This window comes from Paroedura picta, chromosome 2 (genome assembly GCF_049243985.1).
Source record: "Paroedura picta isolate Pp20150507F chromosome 2, Ppicta_v3.0, whole genome shotgun sequence".
NCBI lineage: Eukaryota > Metazoa > Chordata > Lepidosauria > Squamata > Gekkonidae > Paroedura > Paroedura picta.
The window spans coordinates 150772011-150796256 of NC_135370.1; the positions used below are offsets into that span (position 1 = coordinate 150772011).

Here is a 24246-nt window from a genome sequence, read left to right on the forward strand (position 1 = left end):
CAGTGTGGTGAAAATATTTATTGAAATAGTTTTTAAAAGTCACACATACAATCACAAAAACAACTTCACACAAAAGTAACAGACCCATTTCTAAAAGGGATACATTAGACTTAATATAGTTAGTACCAGGACATTTCATTTGGCGCTATACCTTAGACAAATATCCTCTCAGTTTAAGAAAAAAATAGTTTGCAAGGACACAAGCAGCAGATTTGTGCACATAAATTCTGATATAGAAGAGATACCACTAAACCTCCCACATGAATTCCCAATGGACCTTCATCACTTAGAAAACCATCACCTTTAAGAAAACCCAATATTCTGCTTTGTTTTACCTCTCCTGTCTGTAGTATTACAGCAATCTGCAGCTGACCTTTAGAGAACATTGTTACATATCAGGTGCTTTTAAGAGAACATAAAGTGATCATAAAACGTAATTTATCCTATCTTTCAACAGAACAATGGAGCAATTGATCTTGTGGGTCTCCCTAGACTGTGAAAACAGGATGCATCCATATGTGAAAGTGATGCTATGTAAACAATATCCTTACCAAGTAGTTCAGCATTTGTGTACATTAAAATGAAGGATGCATCCAGTCTTTTGAAGTCCTTTTCAAAGAATAGCGTCATTGTGTATTCAGACCAAACACAAAACAGATTGAGAACAATGTAACATTCTGATTCATGGAGCATCTCGATCTTTATCACTGGGTAAAAGGGATGAGAAGTACCAAAGTGATTGACTTGATCAAGTATAGTTCCTGAACTGTGTGACCACATAGAACTGCCTTACTGTAACTTAAATACAGTATTTGCTGGCGTATAAGACTACTTTTCCCCCCTGAAAAACATGCCTCCAAGTGGGGGGGGTCGTCCTATACGCCGGGTGCACTTCAGTTGGGATAGACAGAGCTGCCCATAGTGGCCCATAGTACTGTAATGTATTGTAACTAACTCTATATTTTGAGTGGAAATGTTTGGGGGTCGTCTTATACGCCCAGGCGTCTTATACGCCGGCAAATACGGTATGTAGTTCAGCAATCAATCCTTCAAAAGTCACTTCCTCAAGATAGTTGCTGTGTTTTCTTATGATCCTATGATCCTACCAAACTGATACAATCAGCAGCATCAAAAAACTGCACCCAAACTTATATTGCATCAGTTAAACGGTGCAATATCTTCAGGGAAGCTATGCAAGGCAAAGTATAAGCACACTGAGTTGATGTGCAGTTTGATTAGCTATAGTTATGTTTGTTATCCTACTTGCGGTATCTTTCTCAATAGGTCTTTAAAGAAGTAAAATGCCATCAATGTTGCTTAGATCTGATGACCAAATGACCTTTTATTTCTCAGTATGTGGAACATTTTAGTACCTCTTTCATGTTTTGTTCAGCAATAAAACAGAAAAGCACATGTGTTTTTAATAAACATTTTTTTAAATTAAAAAAGTTTTAGAGCCTGTAAGTCAGGTAACAGGAATATGAGCTGAAGACAGAAGACCTTTGGTTATTCAGCAGGTTAATGCACTTTTTTCTGCAAAGTGCATCCTGTTACACACAACAGCTTTGATTCTCCCAAGCAGACTGAATGTAACACTACAATCAATTAGTCCCAAATTTACCTCTCTAGCATGCTTTTCTAGCACAAAGGAGAAAGATGTAATTGTAGCAACTTTGCCAAATGATATGATTAACTTTGCTTGGGTTGACGCTGTAAAGCAGTGGTCCCCAACCTTTTTATCACCAGGGACCAGTCAACGCTTGACAATTTTACTGCGGCCCGGTGGGAGTAGTCTTTTGCCAAGGGACATCGCCACTGCCGCCTGAGCCCCGGCTCCGCTTGCTTTCCCGCCGGCACCCCTGCCTTCCCACCGCCCACTGGGGGGGCGCTGCCAGCAGCCACGCCAAGGGGGAGCCCCAGCTATGGCGGCTGCTGGAGAGCACCAAAGGTGAGCTGGTGGCAGACTGGCAGGGCAGCCCCCAAGGCAGCAGCTGGGGAGGAGGACGAGGAGGAGCCGCGGCCCGGTACTGACTGATCCACGGACCGGTTGGGGACCACTGAAAGCACATATATGTATTGGATATGCTTTCCTCATTTACTTCAGTACAATCAGAATTCGGGGGGGGGCTTTGTAAGAGGAACAGAAAGAAGCTAATTAAGTAACGAAAAACAAGATATTCTAAGTTATCAATTAGGCTACATGTTGGCGGTCAGAAATGACAGACCTGTAACTGTTACATATTTTTCTAATTCAATCCTGCTAATTCTGTAGAGTACCCAATGAACATGGCTGAGGTAACACTGCTTTCCTTACATCATACACAAGTGTGGGGTTAGTGTGCTTGAATTCTGCAATCACAGTAAAAATTGGCTTCAAAGTACATAGTCTCAAGCACAGTCAAATCTCTCTGACTACTTCAAAGTGCTCTTCTGACCCAGACAAAATCATTATTTTTTTTCTTTTTTTTTAAAAGATTTATCCTGCCTAACATGTTCTTACATAATTCCTCAGGCTCAAACCAATCGACTACCAAGGAGCTGGGTGTTGTGATCTAAGAAATGTGCAGAAATCTGTTGTTCTCACATCCTCACAGAATGCAGAGAGACAATGACACATAATGACCTGGCTCTAAGCAGAACAGGGTCCTGATGGGAGATCACCAGTCCTCCACTCCCTTCTAGGATGCTTTGGCTTCTTTGGACAAAGCACAGCATTTTGTCCCCAGATGCAGTCATGAGCTATGCTCAACAAAAGGTCCTATATATTAATTTCCCCTTAAACTAATAGTGTTTGTACACTTCGTAAAGTGCACAATATTATTTGTAACTTATACATTATACTTATGGTGTGGGCAATTTATGCCTGCCTCAAATGGTCAGTTTAAAACTGATTAATGGGAAGAGGCTTGAAACCAGATTGACATTAGGTAGACTGCAGAGATGAAAAAATGCAAAGGATCAATTGAAATCTACTGCAAGTTGTAATCCAATTCTATTTTCCAGTAGAAAGACTGCAGTCTAGGCATGGGGTACTGCTTCAGTAGCAGTTACCTGGCTCTAGTACACTGCTAGCTGATGCTGTGGGCCAAAGAAAAATTACAGGCTCATCTTGAGAAGGGGAGCTGTCCATATTACTCTTACTTGACCCATCTACACAGGCTCTTTCTTTTATGATCCTCTCTTCAGGCAGAATCCCAAACAAAGCAAACATCCATCTTTGTAACATGCCAGGCTGAAGATGTGTTGAAAACGGGCGTCTATACAGCAAATTGACAGATTAAGCTTTATAGAGCAAGTGTTTCAAACAAAAAGGTTTGTTTCAATTTTAAATAGCTGCCCAGGGCTGCCCAGTGGAAAGAAGCAGTTGTAGAATAGGCCTTCTGTGGAAAAAAAATAAAATACACAAACTACAAACACAGTCTTAAATATCCATTTGTGATATTACTGATAAGTCAGCCTGATATAGCCAAACTTTGCCACTTTGTATGAGCTTTGTTTTCTTGTTACTGACTCAAAATAGGTCATGTCTCACCATTCCTAGTCTCACTGAGAAGGAAAAACAAAAACAGGAGCAGCTATTCCTACCAGCGTCTCTTCTTTGAAGATAGCAAGAATCAGCTCTCTTTTCTAATAATTCAAATACTTCGGATTTTGCTTCCTAAGTCTATCTTCCCCTTAAAGAGAAAAGAGTTACCTGGAACCAACTGTCTCTTGCAAACACATTTGCTTGGCCAGCTACATAATTCAGCTCACCCAGCAGAGTACAACAGGACACAAGGGTGTTTGTTACCAGGCATCTCTGAAGGTAAATTCTTTGGTTTTATACCTTCCCTTGCTAAATCTGCACCAGCAAAAGACAGGTGCATTAACATCAAAAACGTCCCCTGGGAAGGGTACTATAAACTTTAGCTACAATCATGCTAAGAGACAAGCATACACATTCAACAAACATTACAAAAAGCAAATGCTTTTTGATAAAGCATGGTCACATTAGAACCTGAAATCTTCATAAATGCATTTACCAATCCTTTGCTAAAGAAACATGTTTTGCCCAATAGGCAGATTTGTTAGCTTTCAGAAGGACCCTTCTCATTTGACTACAAAGGAGGGAGGTTTACCCTCCTACTCCTAGATTGCTTAGTTCACAGCCCAGTGACTGTAAAACAAGTTTCTAGCTCAGCCTTTAATTGCATATCTCCTCTTCCTTTTTAGATTTTTGCCTCTGTCTCTTCCTCCCTCATCTTATCCTATAGGAGAGAATCCTCCACTACTCAGGCACAGAGATCCTACCTTGCCAAGCTAGTAGAAGTTTCCTCCTCTCCAGTCCCCAACAGACAGCAGGAGACAACAGACTTTTCTAGGGAAGTGGCGCAAGTAACAAAACGCTCCCTGTTGTTATACTTAGCCTAACTCTCAGGGAAGGAAGCTTACCAACCTTCTGATCAGAAAATAAATTTCTCATAGTTTTGTTTCTTGAGTGGACAGAAAGGCATTTAATCTGCTACTGTCAGGTGGGATCAGTTTGTTCTTCTGCTTACTAGTAATGTGAGGAAATGCTGTCCCTCACCTGCTGTCCTCACTCATACTCTCTTACAAATTTTCCCTTCCTTTCTGTACTTTGAACTGTTTTATAATTTGAAGCTGACCAGGTTGCTTTTTCTCAGTTTGAATATTGGGGGTATGTTCTCTCTCGCTCTCTCTGTTAAAGAGTTATGAGTTCCATACTCTCCCAGGGCCACGTGAAAATAGGAAGGCAATTAAAAAGCAGTCCTGACACCTAGTCAGATGGAGGTGGCAGACTGAAGGCTAACAAATGCTCTTCCATACTGTGAGAACAAGTCTTTGCAGTTTTTTTTTTCAACGTAGAAGAAAATACCCTTATCTAAACACTCCACCCCTATTAAGACCTGAGATTTGAATGACAGGCAATTTCACTGCCATTCCCTGAAATGCTATAGGAAGATGTGCTGCTTTTGCCAAGTTGGCCAATGACCTCTGACATCTGAACAACTGAACATGGATGGAAAGAAATAGGGTTTTAAAAAAATGATTAAAGACTTGTGATCTTAAACTAAGTGTGATAAACATAAGGCCAGGAGATCTTATCAGACCCCTTAAGAGGCACCGCATCACATTCCATACAAATTAAGCTAAAGAGACCAATGCCTACAACAGGTTGCTATTGCACGCATCAACATCACGCTCTGTCACTGGTGCTATCTGGCAAGGACCCTCACTGGACGGGGTGTGGGGTGCTCATATTCCTCTATGTAACCACCTTGTGATTGAGAATGTTTGTTCTTGGAATCCCACGGAACTGCATGGGGAAAGGGGGTAAAGCATAACAACTTTTATTACATTCAAGCTATAAACATCAGAAATGGCTTTTTCTCAATTTTAGTGTAACTGACTAATTTCATGAAAATCACCCTCTGAACGTCATTACAACTGTAATCAATCAAGGTGAAATGGATTGTGATGTGGTGTTAAATCATAGTAAAAGAGGGGTTTCTGACTAAAGGGGTGACCTCTGGACATCAACTCCAGTTCAGTGGAGTTTGACACCCTTAGTTTAACCTACATGATATCCTTAGGTCAAGCCAATGGAAAGAATATGCCTATTAAGTCCATAAGGGGGCTTTACTATTGACAATCTTCCTAACCATTTCCATAATCTGAATTTTATGATTCTGACTTCTGCAGTGGCTTTGCTCCCTTATTTAGAGCACACGTGTGCGATTTAGACCCTTTTCAGTCAACCTGGAGAATCCACGTGTCTAGCAGCCTCTCCACACCAGCTATGGCATGCAACAAACAAGCTACAGTTGCTGGAGAAACAACAGAGGACTGTCTGCCAGTGACTGAGACGGCAAGTTGGTCTTCCATCTCACAGGATTCCCAGAGACCAAGTGAGCAGCATGTACAGCAGCACAGCAACATCACTATTATAGACTGAGTTCCACAGGCTGGCCTGGACGTTGTGTCCAGGAATCTATCTGCAGTCCGCACAACAGAAGATGACAGTGTTTCCCTTCCCGCCCGCACTCCTCAAAAAAGGCATACTTCAGTTTCAGTCTCTATAAGTGCAACAGAAAGAAAGAGCAGACACCTGAACCTGGTATCCAGTGACTTGATTGCTGTAGCTAAAATCCCAGCTTGTTGTCTGCCTAAAGCAAACCACAAGTTTCCAATGATCTGCTGAACCGCTGTAGCAGTGAGGCCAAGCAGAAAGAGGTCATCCGCGTGTAAGCATAGAGGTGGGTTTCCGATTCAATCATCAGAGGTGCCGTTAAGAGACGTTAGTCTTGGCAGGCAACTTGCTTTCCTTATTTTGGTGCCTTTGGTCGCATTCACTTCCCAACACCACTAATTTCTTTAACTGGTATAATAAACATGGAAGAAGAGAATCTTGTTTCGCAGAAGAGAGTAAGAATTGTCAAATTTGAGCAAGTAGATGCCTTCCCCTGGATAATCGTGGCTGCCGACTTGCACTTCCCGGTGACTGTCTCGCCGGTAGACAGGCATGATCTCCCCATAGCGATTTCGCAAATAGCTTTTGGAACCCCTTTCCACATCCCCAACAGGAATAGGCCCTGAGAAGGAAAAAACACAGACAATGCATTAATTCATGACAGCAGTCAATAGATGGTGCACGGATGACTTGGGGGGTCACAAGTTGAAAGAGATGTGACACCTGAAAATCACTATGCATGAAACATCATGTTAAATACTTGGGCTGTGATCTTCAAATCATCTGCTGACTGTAGTACCTTTGAGGTGTCACATCTCACAAGTCCAACACCCCAATCTTTCATGTATGACATAAAAATAACTCCTGCTAAAATTGTATTTCTACCAAACAAGTTTATGGTTAGAATATTTGAATCTGACTATGGTCCAAAGAAGTATGATGCAGTTCTAGTGGTGAAACTACAATAGTGTCAAACAAGTGACCAACTAGGAACTGCTCATAATCCACTCAATGCTCACAAGAAGATGTTTATCTAGAAAGCTGTCAGGTGTTCAGCTTCAAAGACACTGAAACTAACCTACCTGGCTCTGTTTGATTAATACTGTTGGCTTTAGAAATCATTGACATTATACCTTCATTGTGTATAACTTTTTAAACATATGGGTGGGCAGGAGTCAATACATAAAAAGTGATGAAGCATTCATGCTACAACTGAAAGCTAGAATGAAAGGTCTTAAAGGGCATTCTTCATTTGGCATCTAAAATGTTGAAACCCAACTGGGAAATGTATGAACAAATGCAAATTACGCTGAGGTTCACAGATTCTTTGATACTAATCCTATTGCTCTGTCCCTTGTACAGTTGTGCACTGACCTTCAAACTCTTCTTCATCATCTTCATCTTCATCACTTGATTCACTCACTTGTACAGTAATGGCAGTACTAGTAACAGGAGTCCAATCAAAATAAACTCCAAAGCCAATGTCATAATCTTCTGTGGCAAACTCCCAGCAAACACGCTTCCCATCAGGATGGGTTGGCACCCTGACAGTTACTACTTCACCCCGTTTCACTACCATGCGGGCATTCTTCTCCTTTGCCATCTTTGTTTTGAAGTCCCTTATCTTGGCACTTGTCCACGTAGTTGGCGGAATTAGAGGAGGTGGCTGAGCTAAAAATGAACAGGACAAAATTGGATCACATTCACACAGGCCACAAAGCTCTTCTCAATTCTCCTACTGTTGATGTGCAAGTACAAAAAGTAAGAAATCAGTTTAAAATAATCTTGTATCTTGTATTGATGGCCGTGCAGTATTATTTACTGTTGCTTCCCTGTTTTCTTACACTTTGCAATGTAATGGGATGCCAATCTCTACTGACTTGTGATTACCTGGAAAAGGGGGACTATTCTTTAACGGATTCAGACACTTGACTATGGCCACCTTGTTGTTAGGTGCAAAGTCAGGCCTGACTCATCGCGACTCCATGGACAATGATCCTCCAGGCCTTCCTGTCCTCTACCATTCCCCGGAGTCCATTTAAGCTCGCACCTACCACCTACCAAATGAAAAATCGAAGCCTGGATTCTCACCATAAGAGTTCCTTCTGTTCTGAGGGTAGGAGGGCATTTTGGAACATGTGTTTCCCACCAATTGCTCAGGGAGACATGATTAAACTCCCCAAATTCCTGTCTCCTGGGTGGGAGTTGCCCTGGCTCAGCTTGATTACTTCACAAGCTAATGATTCCAGGAATAGAAGGAACAGAACAGAGACAAAACCACCACCACAACAGGTCAATTCAGGTGGGTAGCTGTATTGGTCTGAAGCAACAGAACGAAGTTTGCATGCATGCACACTTCTTCAGATACAAAGAAACAAAATTTCCTCAACCCTTATGCATAGGTATATGTTTTATAAATGTGTGCGTGTGTCTATTTGTAATAGTTGAGGAAATTTTGTTTCATGTATTGAAGAAGTGTGCATACACACAAAAGCTTATACCTTGAATAAAACTTTGCTGCTCTTAAAGACACCACTGGACTCAAATTTTACAACAGGTAAGTCACTGTTAGAAACATAACAGATGATAACGAGAGAACAGACATGGGTGGTAGTTAGAGAACGATAAGAGCAGCAGGCATCTTCCCCTGCAGCTTGATCGCATAGGATTAATCAGACTCAGGATCCTGCTTTTGCAGTCGTCCTGCTTTTTTGGGGGGAGTGGGACAAGACGAAGAAGAAGAGTTGGTTCTTGTATGCCGCTTTTCTCTACCCGAACGAGTCTCAAGGCTTACATTCACCTTCCCTTTCCTCTCCCCACAACAGACACCCTGTGAGGCAGGTGAGGCTGAGAGAGCCCTGATATTTCTGCTCAGTCAAAACAGCTTTATCAATGCTGTGGTGAGCCCTAGGTAACCCAGCTGGTTGCATGCGGGGGAGCGCGGAATCAAACCTGGCTCACCAGATTAGAAGTCCTCCCTCCTAACCACTGTACCAAGCTGGCTCTCAAGATGCTGTCCTAACCTCAGAGCAGAATGAACCCTCATGGTGAGTATGCAAAGTTCCGTTCCATTCTCGCTCTGAGGAGAGCATCTTGCAATGGGACTTCCTATAGGAGTCTACCAGTGGTGGGTGAGACAATCTTCCACCATATTTTGCAGCACTCTGCACCCAAAGGCAGCATTGGCTGAGATGAAGGAATTAAGTTGGTAATATATGATAATGATTAAGACTCAGGACCACAGCTAATCCAGAAAAAGGTATTATAGAAATGAAAGTTTCCTATTATCCCTCTGTGTCAGTCCTACCTACTGCACATGGTGTCTGTCGTGGAGAGAGGAATGGGAAGGAGATTGTAAGCCGCTTTGAGACACCTTCTGGTAAAGCAGCATATAAGAACAAACTCTTCTTCTCAGGGGTGAGTTGGACCAGTTTCAGGGCCTGAACGATGGCTGTTCTAGAAATTAAGAGTTAGCTGCTATTCTGATGGTCACTGCAGTAGCCTCATTGGGCCCCTTTAATGCATAATCTGCTTTTCTGTCTAATCCATCCTTTATGGATCTGTCACCACCCTTTGAAAACGAGCCTGACTACCAGAATGTCTGCTAAGGAAACCTGCAATAAGACCACAGGAAGCATAAGGATCCAAGGAATAAAGTTTTGGATAACACTTGGGAATTCCCTATAATCATCATCAGTATCATCAGTAAACTTTATAAAATCCAAACACTGCTCACCCACTACCTGATTGTCCCTAATCCAGGACTGGCCTGCCCAGGTAGATAAGACCCAACCAGGAGGCATCCAGGGAGGTCTTAACAAGGAGTCCCCTAGGAAGGCCACAGTGCAGGTGTGCATCCTAGTGCCTGTTGTTTCCCTTCATCAGTCCTTCTGGATGGAAAAGGGAAACTGACCTCTCTGAAGAGGTAGCCCTTTTTGTGGAGCATTTTAAGCATGTTTCTTTGGGGTTCCAGCAGTCTTCCTAGGTTGCTCTGGGATAGACTAATTTTCAGAGGTAAATTAATCTCTTATGTCCCTCCAAAGCCTCTGAGGCCTGCCATTGGGGCATACCCTCCCACATTCCTCCAAGGAAGGAGGGGGATCAAAAAAAATTGGGAAAAGGAACAGCAGAGCCAAGAGGAGGTGTGAAAGAAGGCGTAAAGAGCAAAAAGGGACAGGCTGGAGAGTCAGGAAACTTGTGCTCAGGTATTAAATGGCTATAGGGGGAAAGCAATAGAAAAACAAATAGCTCTGCTCCAAAGCTGTACTCCCTAAGGAAGCAGGAAGCACACTGAACCAGGGCAACTCCCACTCAGTAGACAGGAAGTTGAAGAATTTAGTCCTGCCTCCATTAGCAACTGGTGAGAATCACTTGTTCCAAGATACCCTCCTCTTCAGAGCGAGAAGAGGAGGGTATCTTGGAACAAGCTTTGGCCCCTTGTAATTCCTGAGCTTCTGAGCACAATTGTGACCATTTTCCATTCCCTTTATCTCTACATAGTCATTTCCAAACTGTCTTTCTGCCTGACCACCTGACCACTTTCTAGTATGGTTGATTCAATCTATACAGTTGTGCAGCTGCTTCACTCCACATTCCAGTCATTCACCACACAGTTAATGCACCATGGCAAAGCTTCTGTCTACTTAGTATCAGCATTCTGAGTGGTTAAGAGCAGTGGTCCCTAATCAGGAGAATTTTGTTTGATTCCTTTCTCCTCCACATGAAGCCTACTCAGAACTCTCTCAGCCTCACCTTCCTTACAAGGTACCTGTTGTGGGGAGAGGAAGGAACAGGCTGGATGGTAAGTGGCTTTGGAAGCCACTTTGAAACTCTTTAGAGTTGAGAAAAGCAGAATATAAACCAAAATCTTTCCTTAGTACATTTTCATCCTGCCTTCCTCCAAGGGGCTTAGGACTGGGTACAGGATTCTCCCTTCTTTATTCTATCCTCACAAAATATATGTGAGACTGAGGAACAGAGAGTTTTATGTCAAAGTGGGGATTTGAACCTGGGTCTCTCAGAATTTAGTCTGGCATTCTATCCACAATACTGCAATGGATTCTGATGGGCAATTTCTTGCAATGTTAAACAGTCACCAAAACATGGATTCAGTTAATCTGCTAATAATGCTAATGTTGTTCTAAACAGTTCTTTATCTCCAGTGAAATTTAGGTTTGAGAATCTGCTCACACCTTACCTCCATCCCACAACTCAGAAAATGCACCACCACCTCAGCTTTATTTGTATTCTATCTCAGTGTCTCTACTTCCCTGAGAATTTCCTGCTCTGCTACCATGTTTTAGTCATGTACTTGACTGGAAGCTCAACAGCATACTCCCAAGATCACACAGGAGACGTGAAAAAGAAGTGCTCTTTGCCAGAACTGATACATTAGTTGATACAACTGCAATGAAATACAATTTTTAAAGAATCTATTGCCAGTCACCTACTCTGTCTACCAATAAGTCAGTACTACTCTTGTCTCCAAGACCTGCAAATAAGTACTGAAGTTACAAGTGTTTCTTGGACTTAGGTTACTGATCAGTCCTACAGACAATTCTACAATAATGCTGCTTACCTTTCTTTTGCTCACCCAGCAGGTCTGTGGTTTCCAGCTCTGCGGAAAGGACATCCACTGCACCTGTATATTCAGACTGTATCATGACTATATCACCTGGTCCTTGTGGGGCAGGATACTTTGTCATCTGCACTACAGCCTCCTATGCAAAGGACACAATTTGTCTTAATGTTGCACCAATATCTTCAAAAGGTTCCCATCACTAGTAGGCTGCAAGGACTGTGTCTTCTGTCCCGTCTTGTTTGCCCCATACAGCCCTTTTTACCTTGCTAGCCAAAACAGCCGAGGGAAAAGATAGGTAAAAAGACCAGTGAAGAAATTGAGCAGGAGGTACACTGCCTACATCCTGCTTCATGGCATCCATTTTTAACAACACATGCTGGCTGCTCAATAAGAATCTTTAAACCGCCCGTGGCGCCATGGGCGCCACGGACTAAATAATTCGCTAAGGCCTGCTGAGGCGGGATGTGTCCGTGATGAGGAAGGGTCCGGATTGGACCCTTCCTCACGACAGACAATCGGAGGGACCAATCGGCAGGCGCTTCGCGCCTGCCGATTGGTCCCTCCGATTCCCAGCTCCAGGAACTGCGAGCCGCGCGGCTCGCAGTTCCTCCCGGCCTGACGCGGTGAGAGGCGCAAAGCGCCTCTCGCCGCGTCAGGCCGCCGCCCGAGGGAGCCCCCGGCAGTCGCGCGAAGCGCGGCTGCCGGGGGTTCCCTGCCTGGCGGGCTGGCGCGGTGAGAGGCGCAAAGCGCCTCTCGCCGCGTCAGCCCGCCGCCAACAATAGAAGCTCGCCGCCGCGGACCAGCCCGCCGCGGACCAGCCCGCCGACGTCTGAGGTTAGGACCTAGCGCCCGCTGCATTCCCCTGCAGCGGGCTTGATTACTAGTTACAATCATAATTGCTCTGCCTCAGTCAAGCCTAGAGCTACTGAATAAAAAGGGAATGTGTATAGACAGAAATTCTAGAGGAGTAGCCATATCAGCTGCTAAAAAAAAAAAGAGAGGATTTGCAGCATTTTAAATATCAACACACATACTGTGGCTTTCTTTAGCCACAGTCCTTTCGTTCAGATGCATGTTCCACTACAAGACAGATTTTATATACAGAACTAGTAATCAAGCCCGCTGTACCTGGAATACCTGGAATACAGCAGGCGCTAGCGGGGCCGCGTGCGGCCCCCGAGTCAGCAGGCCGCAATTGCCGGCGTGGCGGCGGCCTGACGCATCAGAGGCGCTTCATGCCTCTCAATGCATCAGGCTGCCAGCAAGCGCAGCTTGCAATTGCTCCCTTGGCGGTGGGGCAGCAATTGAAGAGCCCAATTGGCAGGCGCCCTCCCATTGTCAGTCCAGAGGAAGGGGCCAATCGGCACCCTTCCTCATCCCGGACAGAGCCTGCCCTAACTCCTCCCCCCAAGGCCTTATCGCATTATTTAGTCCGCGGCGCCCATGGCGCCGCGGGCGGTGTTAAGATTATACAGCGCTGGTATTTTGACAAATGCACTCATTGCAATGTGTAGAATATTAAAAAGGTGAAGGTATCCCCTGTGCAAATACCAGGTCATGTCTGACCCTTGGGGTGACAACCTCTATCATTTTCATGGCAGACTCATTACGGTGTGGTTTGCCAGTGCCTTCCCCAGTCTTTACTGTTCACCCCTCAACAACAAGCTGGGTACTCATTTTACCGACCTCAGAAGGATGGAAGGCTGAGTCAACCTTGAGCCGGCTGCTGGGATTGAATTCCCAGCCTTATTGGCAGACAGCTTCAGACAGCATGTCTGCTGCCTTACCACTCTGCGCCACAAGAGGCTCCAATATTACCCAATTACTCCAATATTATGTAGAATATTACCCTGACATTAAAAAGGAATTTATTTTTGGTTTTTTGGCTTAGAAAATTTCCTGAAATTCACCAGCCTGAAATTTATAGCTGAAGTCTTAGAGTCTCAAAGGGGAAACAGCAGAAAGTAAAATATAATTATTTCAAGCAGGGAAACACCGAGAAGAATTTCATTTTTTGAAAAGTAACTCCCATCTCAGAATGGCTTGGTTCTATACTAGTATTTCCACAGGTGCAAGGACTTTCACCTGTGCAGCATTTATTTATTTATTTTCACGTTTCTATACCACCGCTCCCAAAAAGTCTTGTGGCGGTTTACAACAATCCAATAAAACACAATAAACCCCCCTAAAAACACCCCTTAATACACCCCTTAATCATTAGTCAGATGGCAGTTGTTAACAGTCCCAAACTCCAGCCCACCCTGTTCAGCCCACAGGTAAAAGCTCTCTCTCATGATACTGCAGCCCCCCTCCTTCTAAAGCAGCAGCCCCAAATGCCCCATCCTATTCCTGGGCTTATTCTGCACACATTGGATAATGTACTTTCAAGGTCCTTTTGCAGCTGGATTTTCCTGTGCAGAACAGGATAATCTACTTCTAAAGTGCATTGAAATTGCATTACCCAACATGTGCAGAATGGGCCCTGGAGTTCCTGCTACCCCAGGAGCAGGAAGGGAGGTATTTTGTACCACTTGTACAGGGGGAGAAAATCATGCTCCATAGGCATACCAATGGAAATGTTTGTCCATATAATGGTTGGGATCCAGACTATCAAAAACAAAACGAACAACTGCATATAGTGTTCACTTGAATACAGCTACAAATATACAGTTTGAGAAACCAGAAGTTCTCCAGCAAAATTACCAATGGGCATGACCACTCAGGCAAAATTAACATAATTTTTAATAAACATTGCTAACAACTCATGCTGTTGCCAATTATGTCAACACTTGCTTTGTGATCTTCTTCCAGGGGCTTTCATGTTCAAATTAGCACTTTATAATACAGCTCCAAATCTCTGTTAAGATACCTATCTGTACAAGCAGCAACTATTCAGAGAAATGTACCTCCATGCCTCTTCTCATTATGCTATAATTTTAGAAATACAAATTATAACGGAATATTGCATCTTTTTTTTAACAAGAAGAAGAGTTGGTTCTTATATGCCGCTTTTCCCTACCCGAAGGAGGCTCAAAGCGGCTTACAGTCGCCTTCCCATTCCTCTCCCCACAACAGACACCCTGTGGGGTGGGTGAGGCTGAGAGAGCCCTGATATCACTGCTTGGTCAGAATAGTTTTATCAGTGCCGTGGCGAGCCCAAGGTCACCCAGCTGGCTGCATGTGGGGGAGTGCAGAATCGAACCCGGCATGCCAGATTAGAAGTCCGCACTCCTAACCACTACACCAAACTGGCTCTCGTAACAAAGCAATCGTAAGCATATCTACTCAAAATCCTGCTCAGAATCATATAGATCAGCTCAGGTTATCTTAAGAGGAAACCCACACTTAATACAAACAGGTTATGACACAAACTTCAGGAAACACTCTTTGCAGCAAAGATGAACACTGTATTCAGAAACAAAAGATAGTAACAAGTCCTCTACCTACCTCTTTTTGTTGCTGGAACTGGTTGGCTTCCTCTCCTGCTACATCTTGCTCTTTCACATCAGCTTTGCCACTTGTTAAATCCTCTGTAGAACCACCATTCACAGGTGATCCATTTTGCAGCCTCTCAGAGAAAGACAGTATATTAATGCAGAATGTCTTAAGAGCAAGGAAGAGGCAGGCAAAGCAAGTTCAAATGAAGCACCAGCCTACTCATCTGGAAATACTGATAAAAAGTCTCAAAATGGGACTCCATTTACTAAAGCAACATTGCATGTTTTTAGTATCACATCCAGGTGAATCTGTCTTAGCATGCATCATCTGTGTTATATTCCCTTAGGTAGTGAAATTCAGTCCAGCTGAGACCATCCAACAATCCCATCATAGCTGGCTTACTTTGTAAACACTGGCATAACAACTAATGCCCTCCAATCAGAATGACTTTAACTTTGTTAAGCAAAAAAAGGACACCACAGTAATTTGACACCTCTGTTCAAACAATTCCAGATATTTATTAATTTATTTGTTTGTTTGTTTATTTATTTATTTATAGGCCGCCCCTATTGCACTAGACATCTCAGGGCAGCTTACAGCAATGTAATAAAACCAACACTTATACAATAAATTCCAATAAAACATTAAATACAATTTAAAACCGGTAGAATCATTGGATTGGAGCATTACTAAAGATCTACAGAATGCAGGAATACCCAAACCCGGTAGGGGAGGCTTGTATGATATTTTGGTTCTTCTGGACATACTGGCCTCAACTATAGGCCTGACAGAAGAGCTCCATCTTGCAGGCCCTGCAGAACTGTGTCAGTTCCATTAGGGTCTTATGTTCTCATTATACCAGGCAAGAGCCAGGGCTGAAAAGGTCCTAGTCCTGGCCAGTGGCACTTCTTTGGGGCTGAGAATTACTAATTGGTTGGCCAAGGCCAACCAGAGAGTTCTCCAGTGGAATATTCAGGTAAGTGGTCCATTAGATATGTGGGTCCCAGACCGCATATGGCCTTAAAAGTTAGCACTAAGACCTTGAACATATCCCGATACTCAACTGGGAGCCAACATATCTGCTGCAGTTCAAGTCTTATGTATGTCCTCCATGTCTTCGTGAGGACTCGCGCATCAGCTTTTGGACCAGTTGTAATTTCCTGACTACAGCCAAGAGTAGCTCTGCGTAGAGCAAGTTACAATAATCCAGTCTAGAGGTGACATTTGCATGGATCATTGTGGCCAGATAGAGAGCTAGTTTGGCAAAGATGGAGAAACACTAGCTTCGCTACTATTGTGACCTTAAAAGGAAGTGTTCATAGAGAACTTTTCAAAGACTGAAGCTCTACTGAATTCCATAAGGGGACTCAATGAGGGTTTACTACAGTAATAGGCTGCAGCAAGGTCTTGTCCATCCCAGCTATTCCAGGTTTCCAGGATCTCAGACAGATGTCTTCCCAAACCCCAAGAAATGTTTAACTGGAATTATTGAAGACTGAACTCAGGCCCTTCCACATGCAAAAACAGAGGTGTTCTAATGCTGAGCTATGGCCCTACCCAGTTTTAAGGTAACAAAACAAGTTGTTAGGGAAAATTGTATGAAAAAGGGGGAAAGCTCACAAATGGTTGGAAGCAGCAAAGTAGTGCCAGATCCTTCTCTCTTCATTTCTAATCCCCTCAAGTAAAATTATGTCCCCATGGAGGGGGTCCCTCAAGTACACTGCTGCCACTTCTGGAAATTGCATTTGCATAACTTCTCTGCTTGAGAGAAACACAACTTAGATGCGAAATACAAAAACAGAAATCAAGAGCTAATGCTGAACGGACACTGTGATTAACTTATACTGGTCTTCCTTGGCAAGTTATCATATACACACGGGTGTGCCTCATCAAGTGTATTTTCTGTAAAACCTCTCAGGTAGGCAAACAATAGTGTCTGAGTCAGTGGAGGACTTCTTAAGCAATGTTTAGCAAGAGTACCCCTTTGCTCAAACGTCTGAAGTCAGCCCAATATGCAGATCTAAAGTTAATACAAACACATCCCATAAGACATTTATATTGTAATCATTTGAAGTATTGACAAAACTTAATATGACTAGGATGCCTGTTTAAAGATATTTTCTGTCTCAAAAGACATCTAAGCTCAGTTATCCAGGAGCAACAAGAAAGCAGAAAAATGAAATTGACCAGATTATCTCCTAAATCAGTAGCCATATATACCTAAATCGTTTTCCTTACGGCACTATGGTCCTTAGACCTGCCGCTTTCCTGATGTCTAGTATTGTGGCAACTGTTGTACAGTAAGTGTTTTAAATCAGTAAAAGTCCCTCACCTTCAGAGTAAAAGTCCCCAACCTTTTTTAGCTTGCAAGTCACCTTTGGAATTCTGACAAAACGTCTGCCAAAAAATGCAGAGTGAACCACAGAATGTCAAGAACTAACGTCAATTGCTGAACAGAATATCTATTAAAATGAACATATTGTTTAAAATAATTTATTGTATACCTTCATTCACAAAGTGAAGACCCTTGTGTTGTGCTGACCACTGCTGCCAAAGCTATAAAAAGATCTGCACCATTAATCTGATCTCCAACTGCCAATCAAAAGACCTACTGGGCAAAAGTCCCATCAGGCCCCACCCACTTTCCAAAAATGCTTAGGGACTCCAAGAACAGTGTCGGCAAGCACCATAGCAGCCACAAGCACCATTTTGGGAACAACTGCCTTAGAGGTCAACATATATAATTGAACAGCTTCAATCTTCCGTTGAAATTACTCAATTTTCAGAAAAACCTTATCATTACTACTTTATAAAGTCACACTGGGTGACACACATTACATTTGTTTGTAGGACTTCATTTTTTCTTGCTCCCTTCAGACTGGATTGCTGAAAATTCTCATAAATACTGGAGCTTTCTAACATGTTGAAGAACAAAATTAGGCTGCACTGGAATTAAAGCATGATGACAGGCTGTAACTATTCTTTCATTTAATTATTTTTAATCATCTTTTTGGTCCGCAGTTCATACTTCGATGCCTAGCTATGGCCTGGAGTATTCAAAAGCCTTTCAATTTTGAAATACAGTAAAAACATTTTATTACTGGTATAAAAGTTACCAGAAAATTAGTCTACTGAACATCTAGGGAAGGTATAAAAATCCACCCTCAGCTTAGTATTGCTTTCACAATAGGGTTCCTAGACCCTTGAAAAATTGTCTGGGAGGAGAGCTAGCTCTAGCCTTTTGAGGGCAACTGAACAGTAACTGGAAGCTAAATAGCAACTAATGAAAAAAATCATGACAAAACCTAGATCATTGTATTAAAACGATAGCAAGATTTAATTCCTTCCTACAGCACTGAACCAGAACTGTTGTTTTGTAGGAAATTACTAAGATTCCATACAAAACTATTTGGCATCAACTGGTCTGCTACACAGGCTCTCTGGACAGAGACATCATTACAGAGGAAACAACAATTTCAATCCCCTACTACACTATCAGTTTTACAGGCATCAGAGCCAGGATTATCTCAAATTGCTTTTTAAAGTAACATTGTACACCAGCCATGAGGAAGAAAAAAACAAATGTTGACCCATTTAACTAATCTTTCTTTTTAAAACCCAGTTTCTTTTTAAAATACAGTTGCACTATATAAAGGATTTCTAGTGCTAAACATCAGTGAATAAGCGCTACTGAAAAAAAACCAACAAAAGGCCAGGTTACCAAGGATGCTGCACACAATATGGACTATTGTGTGGTTTAAATGGTTTTAAAATGTATTTTTTTTACTGTGCACCCTTTGTTGCTACCTTGGCGGTCCTTGCAAGGGCAGAAAGGCAGGATATGGTATGAATTTTGTAAAATTAATTCATTTCAAAAGTTTAGTGACAATGATTAAGTTCTCTCTCTTGAAAAACTAAAGGTAAAGGTATCCCCTGTGCAAGCACTGGGTCATGTTGGACCCTTGGGGTGACGCCCTCTAGCGTTTTCATGGCAGACTCAATACGGTGTGGTTTGCCAGTGCCTTCCCCAGTCATTACTGTTTACCCCCCAGCAAGCTGGGTACTCATTTTACCGACCTCAGAAGGATGGAAGGCTGAGTCAACCTTGAGCCGGCTGCTGGGATTGAACTCCTAGCCTCATGGGCAGAACTTCAGACTGCATGTCTGATGCCTTACCACTCTGTGCCACAAGAGGCTCTTTCCAATGAGTACCCAGCTTGTGGGGGGTAAAATGGTAATGACTGGGGAAGGCACTGGCAAACCACCCCGTATTGAGTCTGCCATGAAAACGCTAGAGGGCGACACCCCAAGGGTCAGTCATGACTCGGTGCTTGCATAGGGGATACATATAGACCTTTACTTGAAAAACTGGTTTTTCCCTATTTTATAGGTTTAGCAAAACAGACAAGACTTCATAATCAAATATCTGAAACACTTACATTTCTCTCCATCTTGAAGTGAAAAGATCCAATTACTAGACCTATGCTTCATAGACATAAGTGGCAGAAAAAGATGCTTCTCCATTCTTTGCTCCTAAACAGCACTTAATAGTCTATATCACATGTGTATTTCCTACCTGCACTGTATGTTATCATTCTCTGAAGCAGCATTTGTCTGAGATGCAGGTTCTGACCTCTGAGTTGAATCTTCATTCTCTAAAAGAGAGCAAGAAGACAAATAGTCTTTGATCTTACAGTACTTGTGATGCTCTAGCTAACATTCAACATTACATACAAGAAATCTTGTAGGCAAAGCAACCTTTCATGCAATATTCGGGGGAGGGGGTTGTTCTGGTTTTTCCCCCCCTCAGTGGGTTTCAAAGATGTTAATGCTTTTCCAACAACTTCCAAGAAAAGCAAATACACATGTTGCATCATGTACATGAACAAAATAGACTTCTGCTTCAAGGAAAATAGATCTAACTTCAGGAGAGGTTCTAACCACAAAACAAAGCATGACATTAAAAACTAAGGTTGTAGAGTCCTGAAGAACACACCAAAATACAACAATCCCCAAAGAGGATTGTTTTAAATCTATAACAGTTACTTATATATTATAGTTTCAAATGAGTAGCCATGCTAGTCTGAATCAGTAGAACAAAGTTTGAGTGTGCAAGCTTTTGTGTGCAAGCATACTTCCACGAAGCATATTTCATTAGTCTTAAAGGTGCCACTGGACTAAAACTTAATATGTTACATTGTTCATATTCCATTCCTCCACCAGAAAAATTGTCCCTAGGATAGCTAACATGTTAAAAACAATTAAAATCAAGGCAAAAACCGCCCACAGCTGTAAAGAATGGGCGGTATAAAAATCCAAATAAATAAATAAAACATTTTAAAAATTCAAAGAAGAGTAAAAGCATAAAAAACAGAAAAAGCACAAAAGCACTGAACACATAAAAGAATAAAATTTTTAAATATGTTTAAAATCTCTTTAAGCAGCAGTTAAGCAGAAAAGAAAGAAATGCAGCACTTGAAAGGCATCAGATCTGGTGCCAGGGAAGGCTCTAAGGGGAGGGGCATCCCACATCTGAGAAGGTCCTGTTGCTCCCTGGCATCTGCCTCACCTTCAAAAGCAAAGACAGTCTGAACAGGTCCCTAAAAGAAGATTTTAAAAGATTGGCAGGAACATTTGTACTTGCTTGTTAGACTCCAGATCTACCAGGGCCTTAATTGAAAATGTATGCTCTACTTCCTTAAAGTCTGTTTACTTTACAGGAAGAACACAGGCAATGTTCAGATTTTATAGACTGATTCTGCTCAAGTTTAAAGACACAATTAAATGATTATTGCAGCTAGAATATTGACAAGTCTAGCTACTAAAAGCCTCTGAGCCAGAGAAGCCAGATAAGGCAGCTCCAGATAAAATGTTCTAAAGTGATAGTAGAACGTCTATGGGAGGAGCTGTGGCTCAGTGTTTTTGCATGCAGGAAGTCTCAGGTCAATCTCTGGCATCACCAGTTAGAAGGATCTGATAGTAGGTGATCTGAAAGACCCTGGAGAGCACTGTCAATCTGAGTAGATCTAGATGGACCAATGGTCTGATTCAATATAACGCAGTTTCATCCAGGTTCACGTGTGTCCAACTAAACTGATCCCATTAAAGATGAGGGAGAGCTGATTTTTGTCATTTCATCCTAAGGCAAACCACTAATTCCCCCTTTTATGAGATTCCTGAGGATCCAGGAATCCCAGCAGCAGCATTTTGGGGAGATATATTGTGCAGCAATGGGAAGAAGAAGACAAAGAAGTAACCAGCCTTTAAAATTAGGGACACCAACAGTGTGTGATCTATTCTATGGACAGGTGTGTGCTTAGGGCAGCTAAGCAAGTTTTATAGACTTGCTTAGCTGCCCTAAACAGGAAATGTTTGGCAAACTGTTACCACTGTTGTTCCTCTCCTATTCTGGGCTTCAAATTTTTTTGGAGCGAAAAACCCATCTAGGATCACTACCCATTCAGACTGAAAAACAAATAGCTTGGGGAAAAATCTTTTATACATCTTAATGGATATACAAATAAGACTAGGTAAATATAGATTTTAGTATTGCTATTCAACCCAAGATTCTGCAAGCATAACTTTTAATTAAAGAAAGCACATTTATAGCTTTTATAACTGTGAAGATAACGCTGAAAATATGTGGGTAATAACTAGGAATGTACTGAGGGAGAGTATTGAACAGGAATTCCTGTATACAAGCAATATGATTTTAAAACTATTTGCATAATTAAGTTTACAGAAGAGGAGGTTCCTCTTTGATAGAGAATACATTTGGTTTTTTTGTGAGTATACACACAACATCATTATGAGCACAAAATTCAGATGGCAAAGCCATCAACCACTTCAGCATTCTGAGAATCAGTGAGCGGGGTGGGGGTGGACTTATGAAAGAAGCAGAGAGAAAAAAGATATGTGGGCAAGGAGACTTAACCCATAATTGTGGGATTTAATCATATGGAACCAAAACAAAAGCAAGTGTCCTAAAGCTCTCAGTTACAGAGGGAAATCTTTTTCAAAGGAAAAACATACATTAGATTCACAAGCTTTTAAGGAAAAGAAAGTCCAAAACATCATCTCCAATGATCTAGGAAGCTCATCAATTTCTGTCTCATCCAACTCCACAACTGAGACTTCAGCAACAGATGTACCTGACTTTAAAGGCAAATATTTAACATACTTTTCATACTGACATGGGACAGCTAAACATATGAAGCATCACTTAATCCTAAAAATAACAACTTGGCATTACTATATTTTAAACTATATGCCACCTCTCCAGGGATCTGCCTGAAGTGGCTCACAAGTAAAGCAGCATAAAAATGTAGCACAGTATCACATATGTCACAAAATATGTCATTAATAATGTTCACTTCACATGTTATATTATTTACAACAACTATACACTCCCCCAAGATGTTATAGTGAGGGGTGGTATATAAATTAGATGAATAAATAAAAATAAACAAATAATGCAATTTCCCTATTTCAGAAGGGAAACAGAAATTGTGGCCTGCTAAATCTAACTGGCAAGTTTATGACAGATATAATATCTTAACTATATATTCCCTGTCGTGTAAGAAGTTCATAGTCTGACGAAGGGTGCTTGCACTCGAAAGCTCACACCTTGAATAAATCTTAGTTGGCCTTAAACGTGCTACTGGACTCTGATTTTATTGTGCTACTTCAGACCAACATGGCTACTCATTTGAATCTTAACTGGAGACATCCTGATTCATTGTTCAGCTATGATTTCGTATTAGGTTTCAAAGAAAACCCAGTAGGAAAACAGCCTTTTGTATATGTCCTGTGGAAATCAGGTGTAACACTGGAATCTAGTAACAACTAGAACTCCCTATGCCTAGGGCCCTCAAATTTAACCATTATTCAACAGAGTCTATAGCTTTCCCTATAGGCTGTTTTAAGTACACTTGAGATTGCCCAAGACATCATTACAGGTGTATAAAAACAAGACAGCGCCAAATCCTTTACTTCAATGTTATTATTACTTGTTGCATGATGCAATGATTACAACAAGGTGCAATAGCCTAATTAAAGAGCAGATGGTATGCTAGGGGGGAAAATTAAACAATCCAATCCCCAAGGGAACACAAGCTATTAGAGGCTATCTACTGACAAACAAGTCTATGAAACAAGCAGTGTTACTGCATAAGAAGGCTGTTAACAGACAAATAAGTCAGACAAATTATTTCTTGGATGATAAATGCTACATTAAGGGATACTGCAGGGATTGTATGCAGCATTAAGAGCCTTCCTGTTCTACTTTTCAATACTTTAGAAATGTAATAATTATTTAGCATTGGTTAACAGTATAGTGAGCAAATTCTGTGACATCCTAAAATCAGCACCTTTAAGACCAACAAATATTTATTCAAGGCATGAGCTTTTGAGTGCAAACACTCTTTCTCAGACTAAGACATCCTGTTATTTTCTCCTGTTGATCTGGTTTTGTGGCAAGAAACAATGGGGATTGGGCTGCAAGTGACAAAACATGCAGCAGCTTTTACATCAATATGGACAGCTCTTTCTGTGGGCACATCCCATTTTCCAGAACTTTTTTGGTGCTCTAATTCTGCTCGCCTAAAACATGCTTGCTCCAGAGCTCCGCTAATGGTCAGTACCCAAGCTTCTCTTTGAGTTCAATCATATACATGGTTCTTTTTTGTACTACATGGCTATGAATGAAGGGGAACAAATCAGCACAGAAGAAAGAAGAGGAAAGCCACTTGCCCAAGTAATTAATGCTTCCAGGAAGAGGATCACCAAAGACTCATTCTAGTGTGCAAATACATCTACAGGTGGGTCATCTACTATCAAAGAGCTGTTACATTTATTACATGGATTGCCAACTAAAGCAAGGTGTATATAGACTATTTATGCCTGCAAAAAAGGAAAAGGTGCAGCAAATCCAAAATGCACAAAAGGGAAAAGGTTCCCCCTTCCCCAAATATTTAAAATGAACTTGCCTTAAGCAGGATTGTTAAAAAGAATTATACCAAAAAGCCATTGGCATACATGTATTTCTTATGACCACACAGACATTAAACAGAAGAAGACTGGAGGGAGGGGGTCGGCTAGGAGAAAGCACCGATTTTATTAATGTTCTTCATTTATACCCCTAATTATCTCCAATAGGGATCCAAAGCAATTTAAAGTGATCTTTTCCATTTTTATCCTCACAACAAATCTGTGCGGTAGGTTAGGGTGAGAGCGAGTGACTGAACCAAAATCACTC

General features: G+C 41.9%; 1 protein-coding gene across 1 annotated transcript in view; it reads right to left on the minus strand.

The window, feature by feature from the left end:
* TMED8 (transmembrane p24 trafficking protein family member 8) overlaps positions 1-24246 on the minus strand; it is a 25233-nt gene continuing 987 nt past the window's right edge. Inside the window, exons 2-6 of the mRNA XM_077323337.1 lie at positions 19567-19645; positions 15000-15120; positions 11550-11691; positions 7346-7642; positions 1-6593 (exon numbers count right to left, since the gene is read on the minus strand). Coding sequence (XP_077179452.1) covers positions 6376-6593; positions 7346-7642; positions 11550-11691; positions 15000-15120; positions 19567-19645 — 857 coding nt within the window. The 3' untranslated portion in view covers positions 1-6375. The remainder of the gene's footprint in view (positions 6594-7345; positions 7643-11549; positions 11692-14999; positions 15121-19566; positions 19646-24246) is intronic.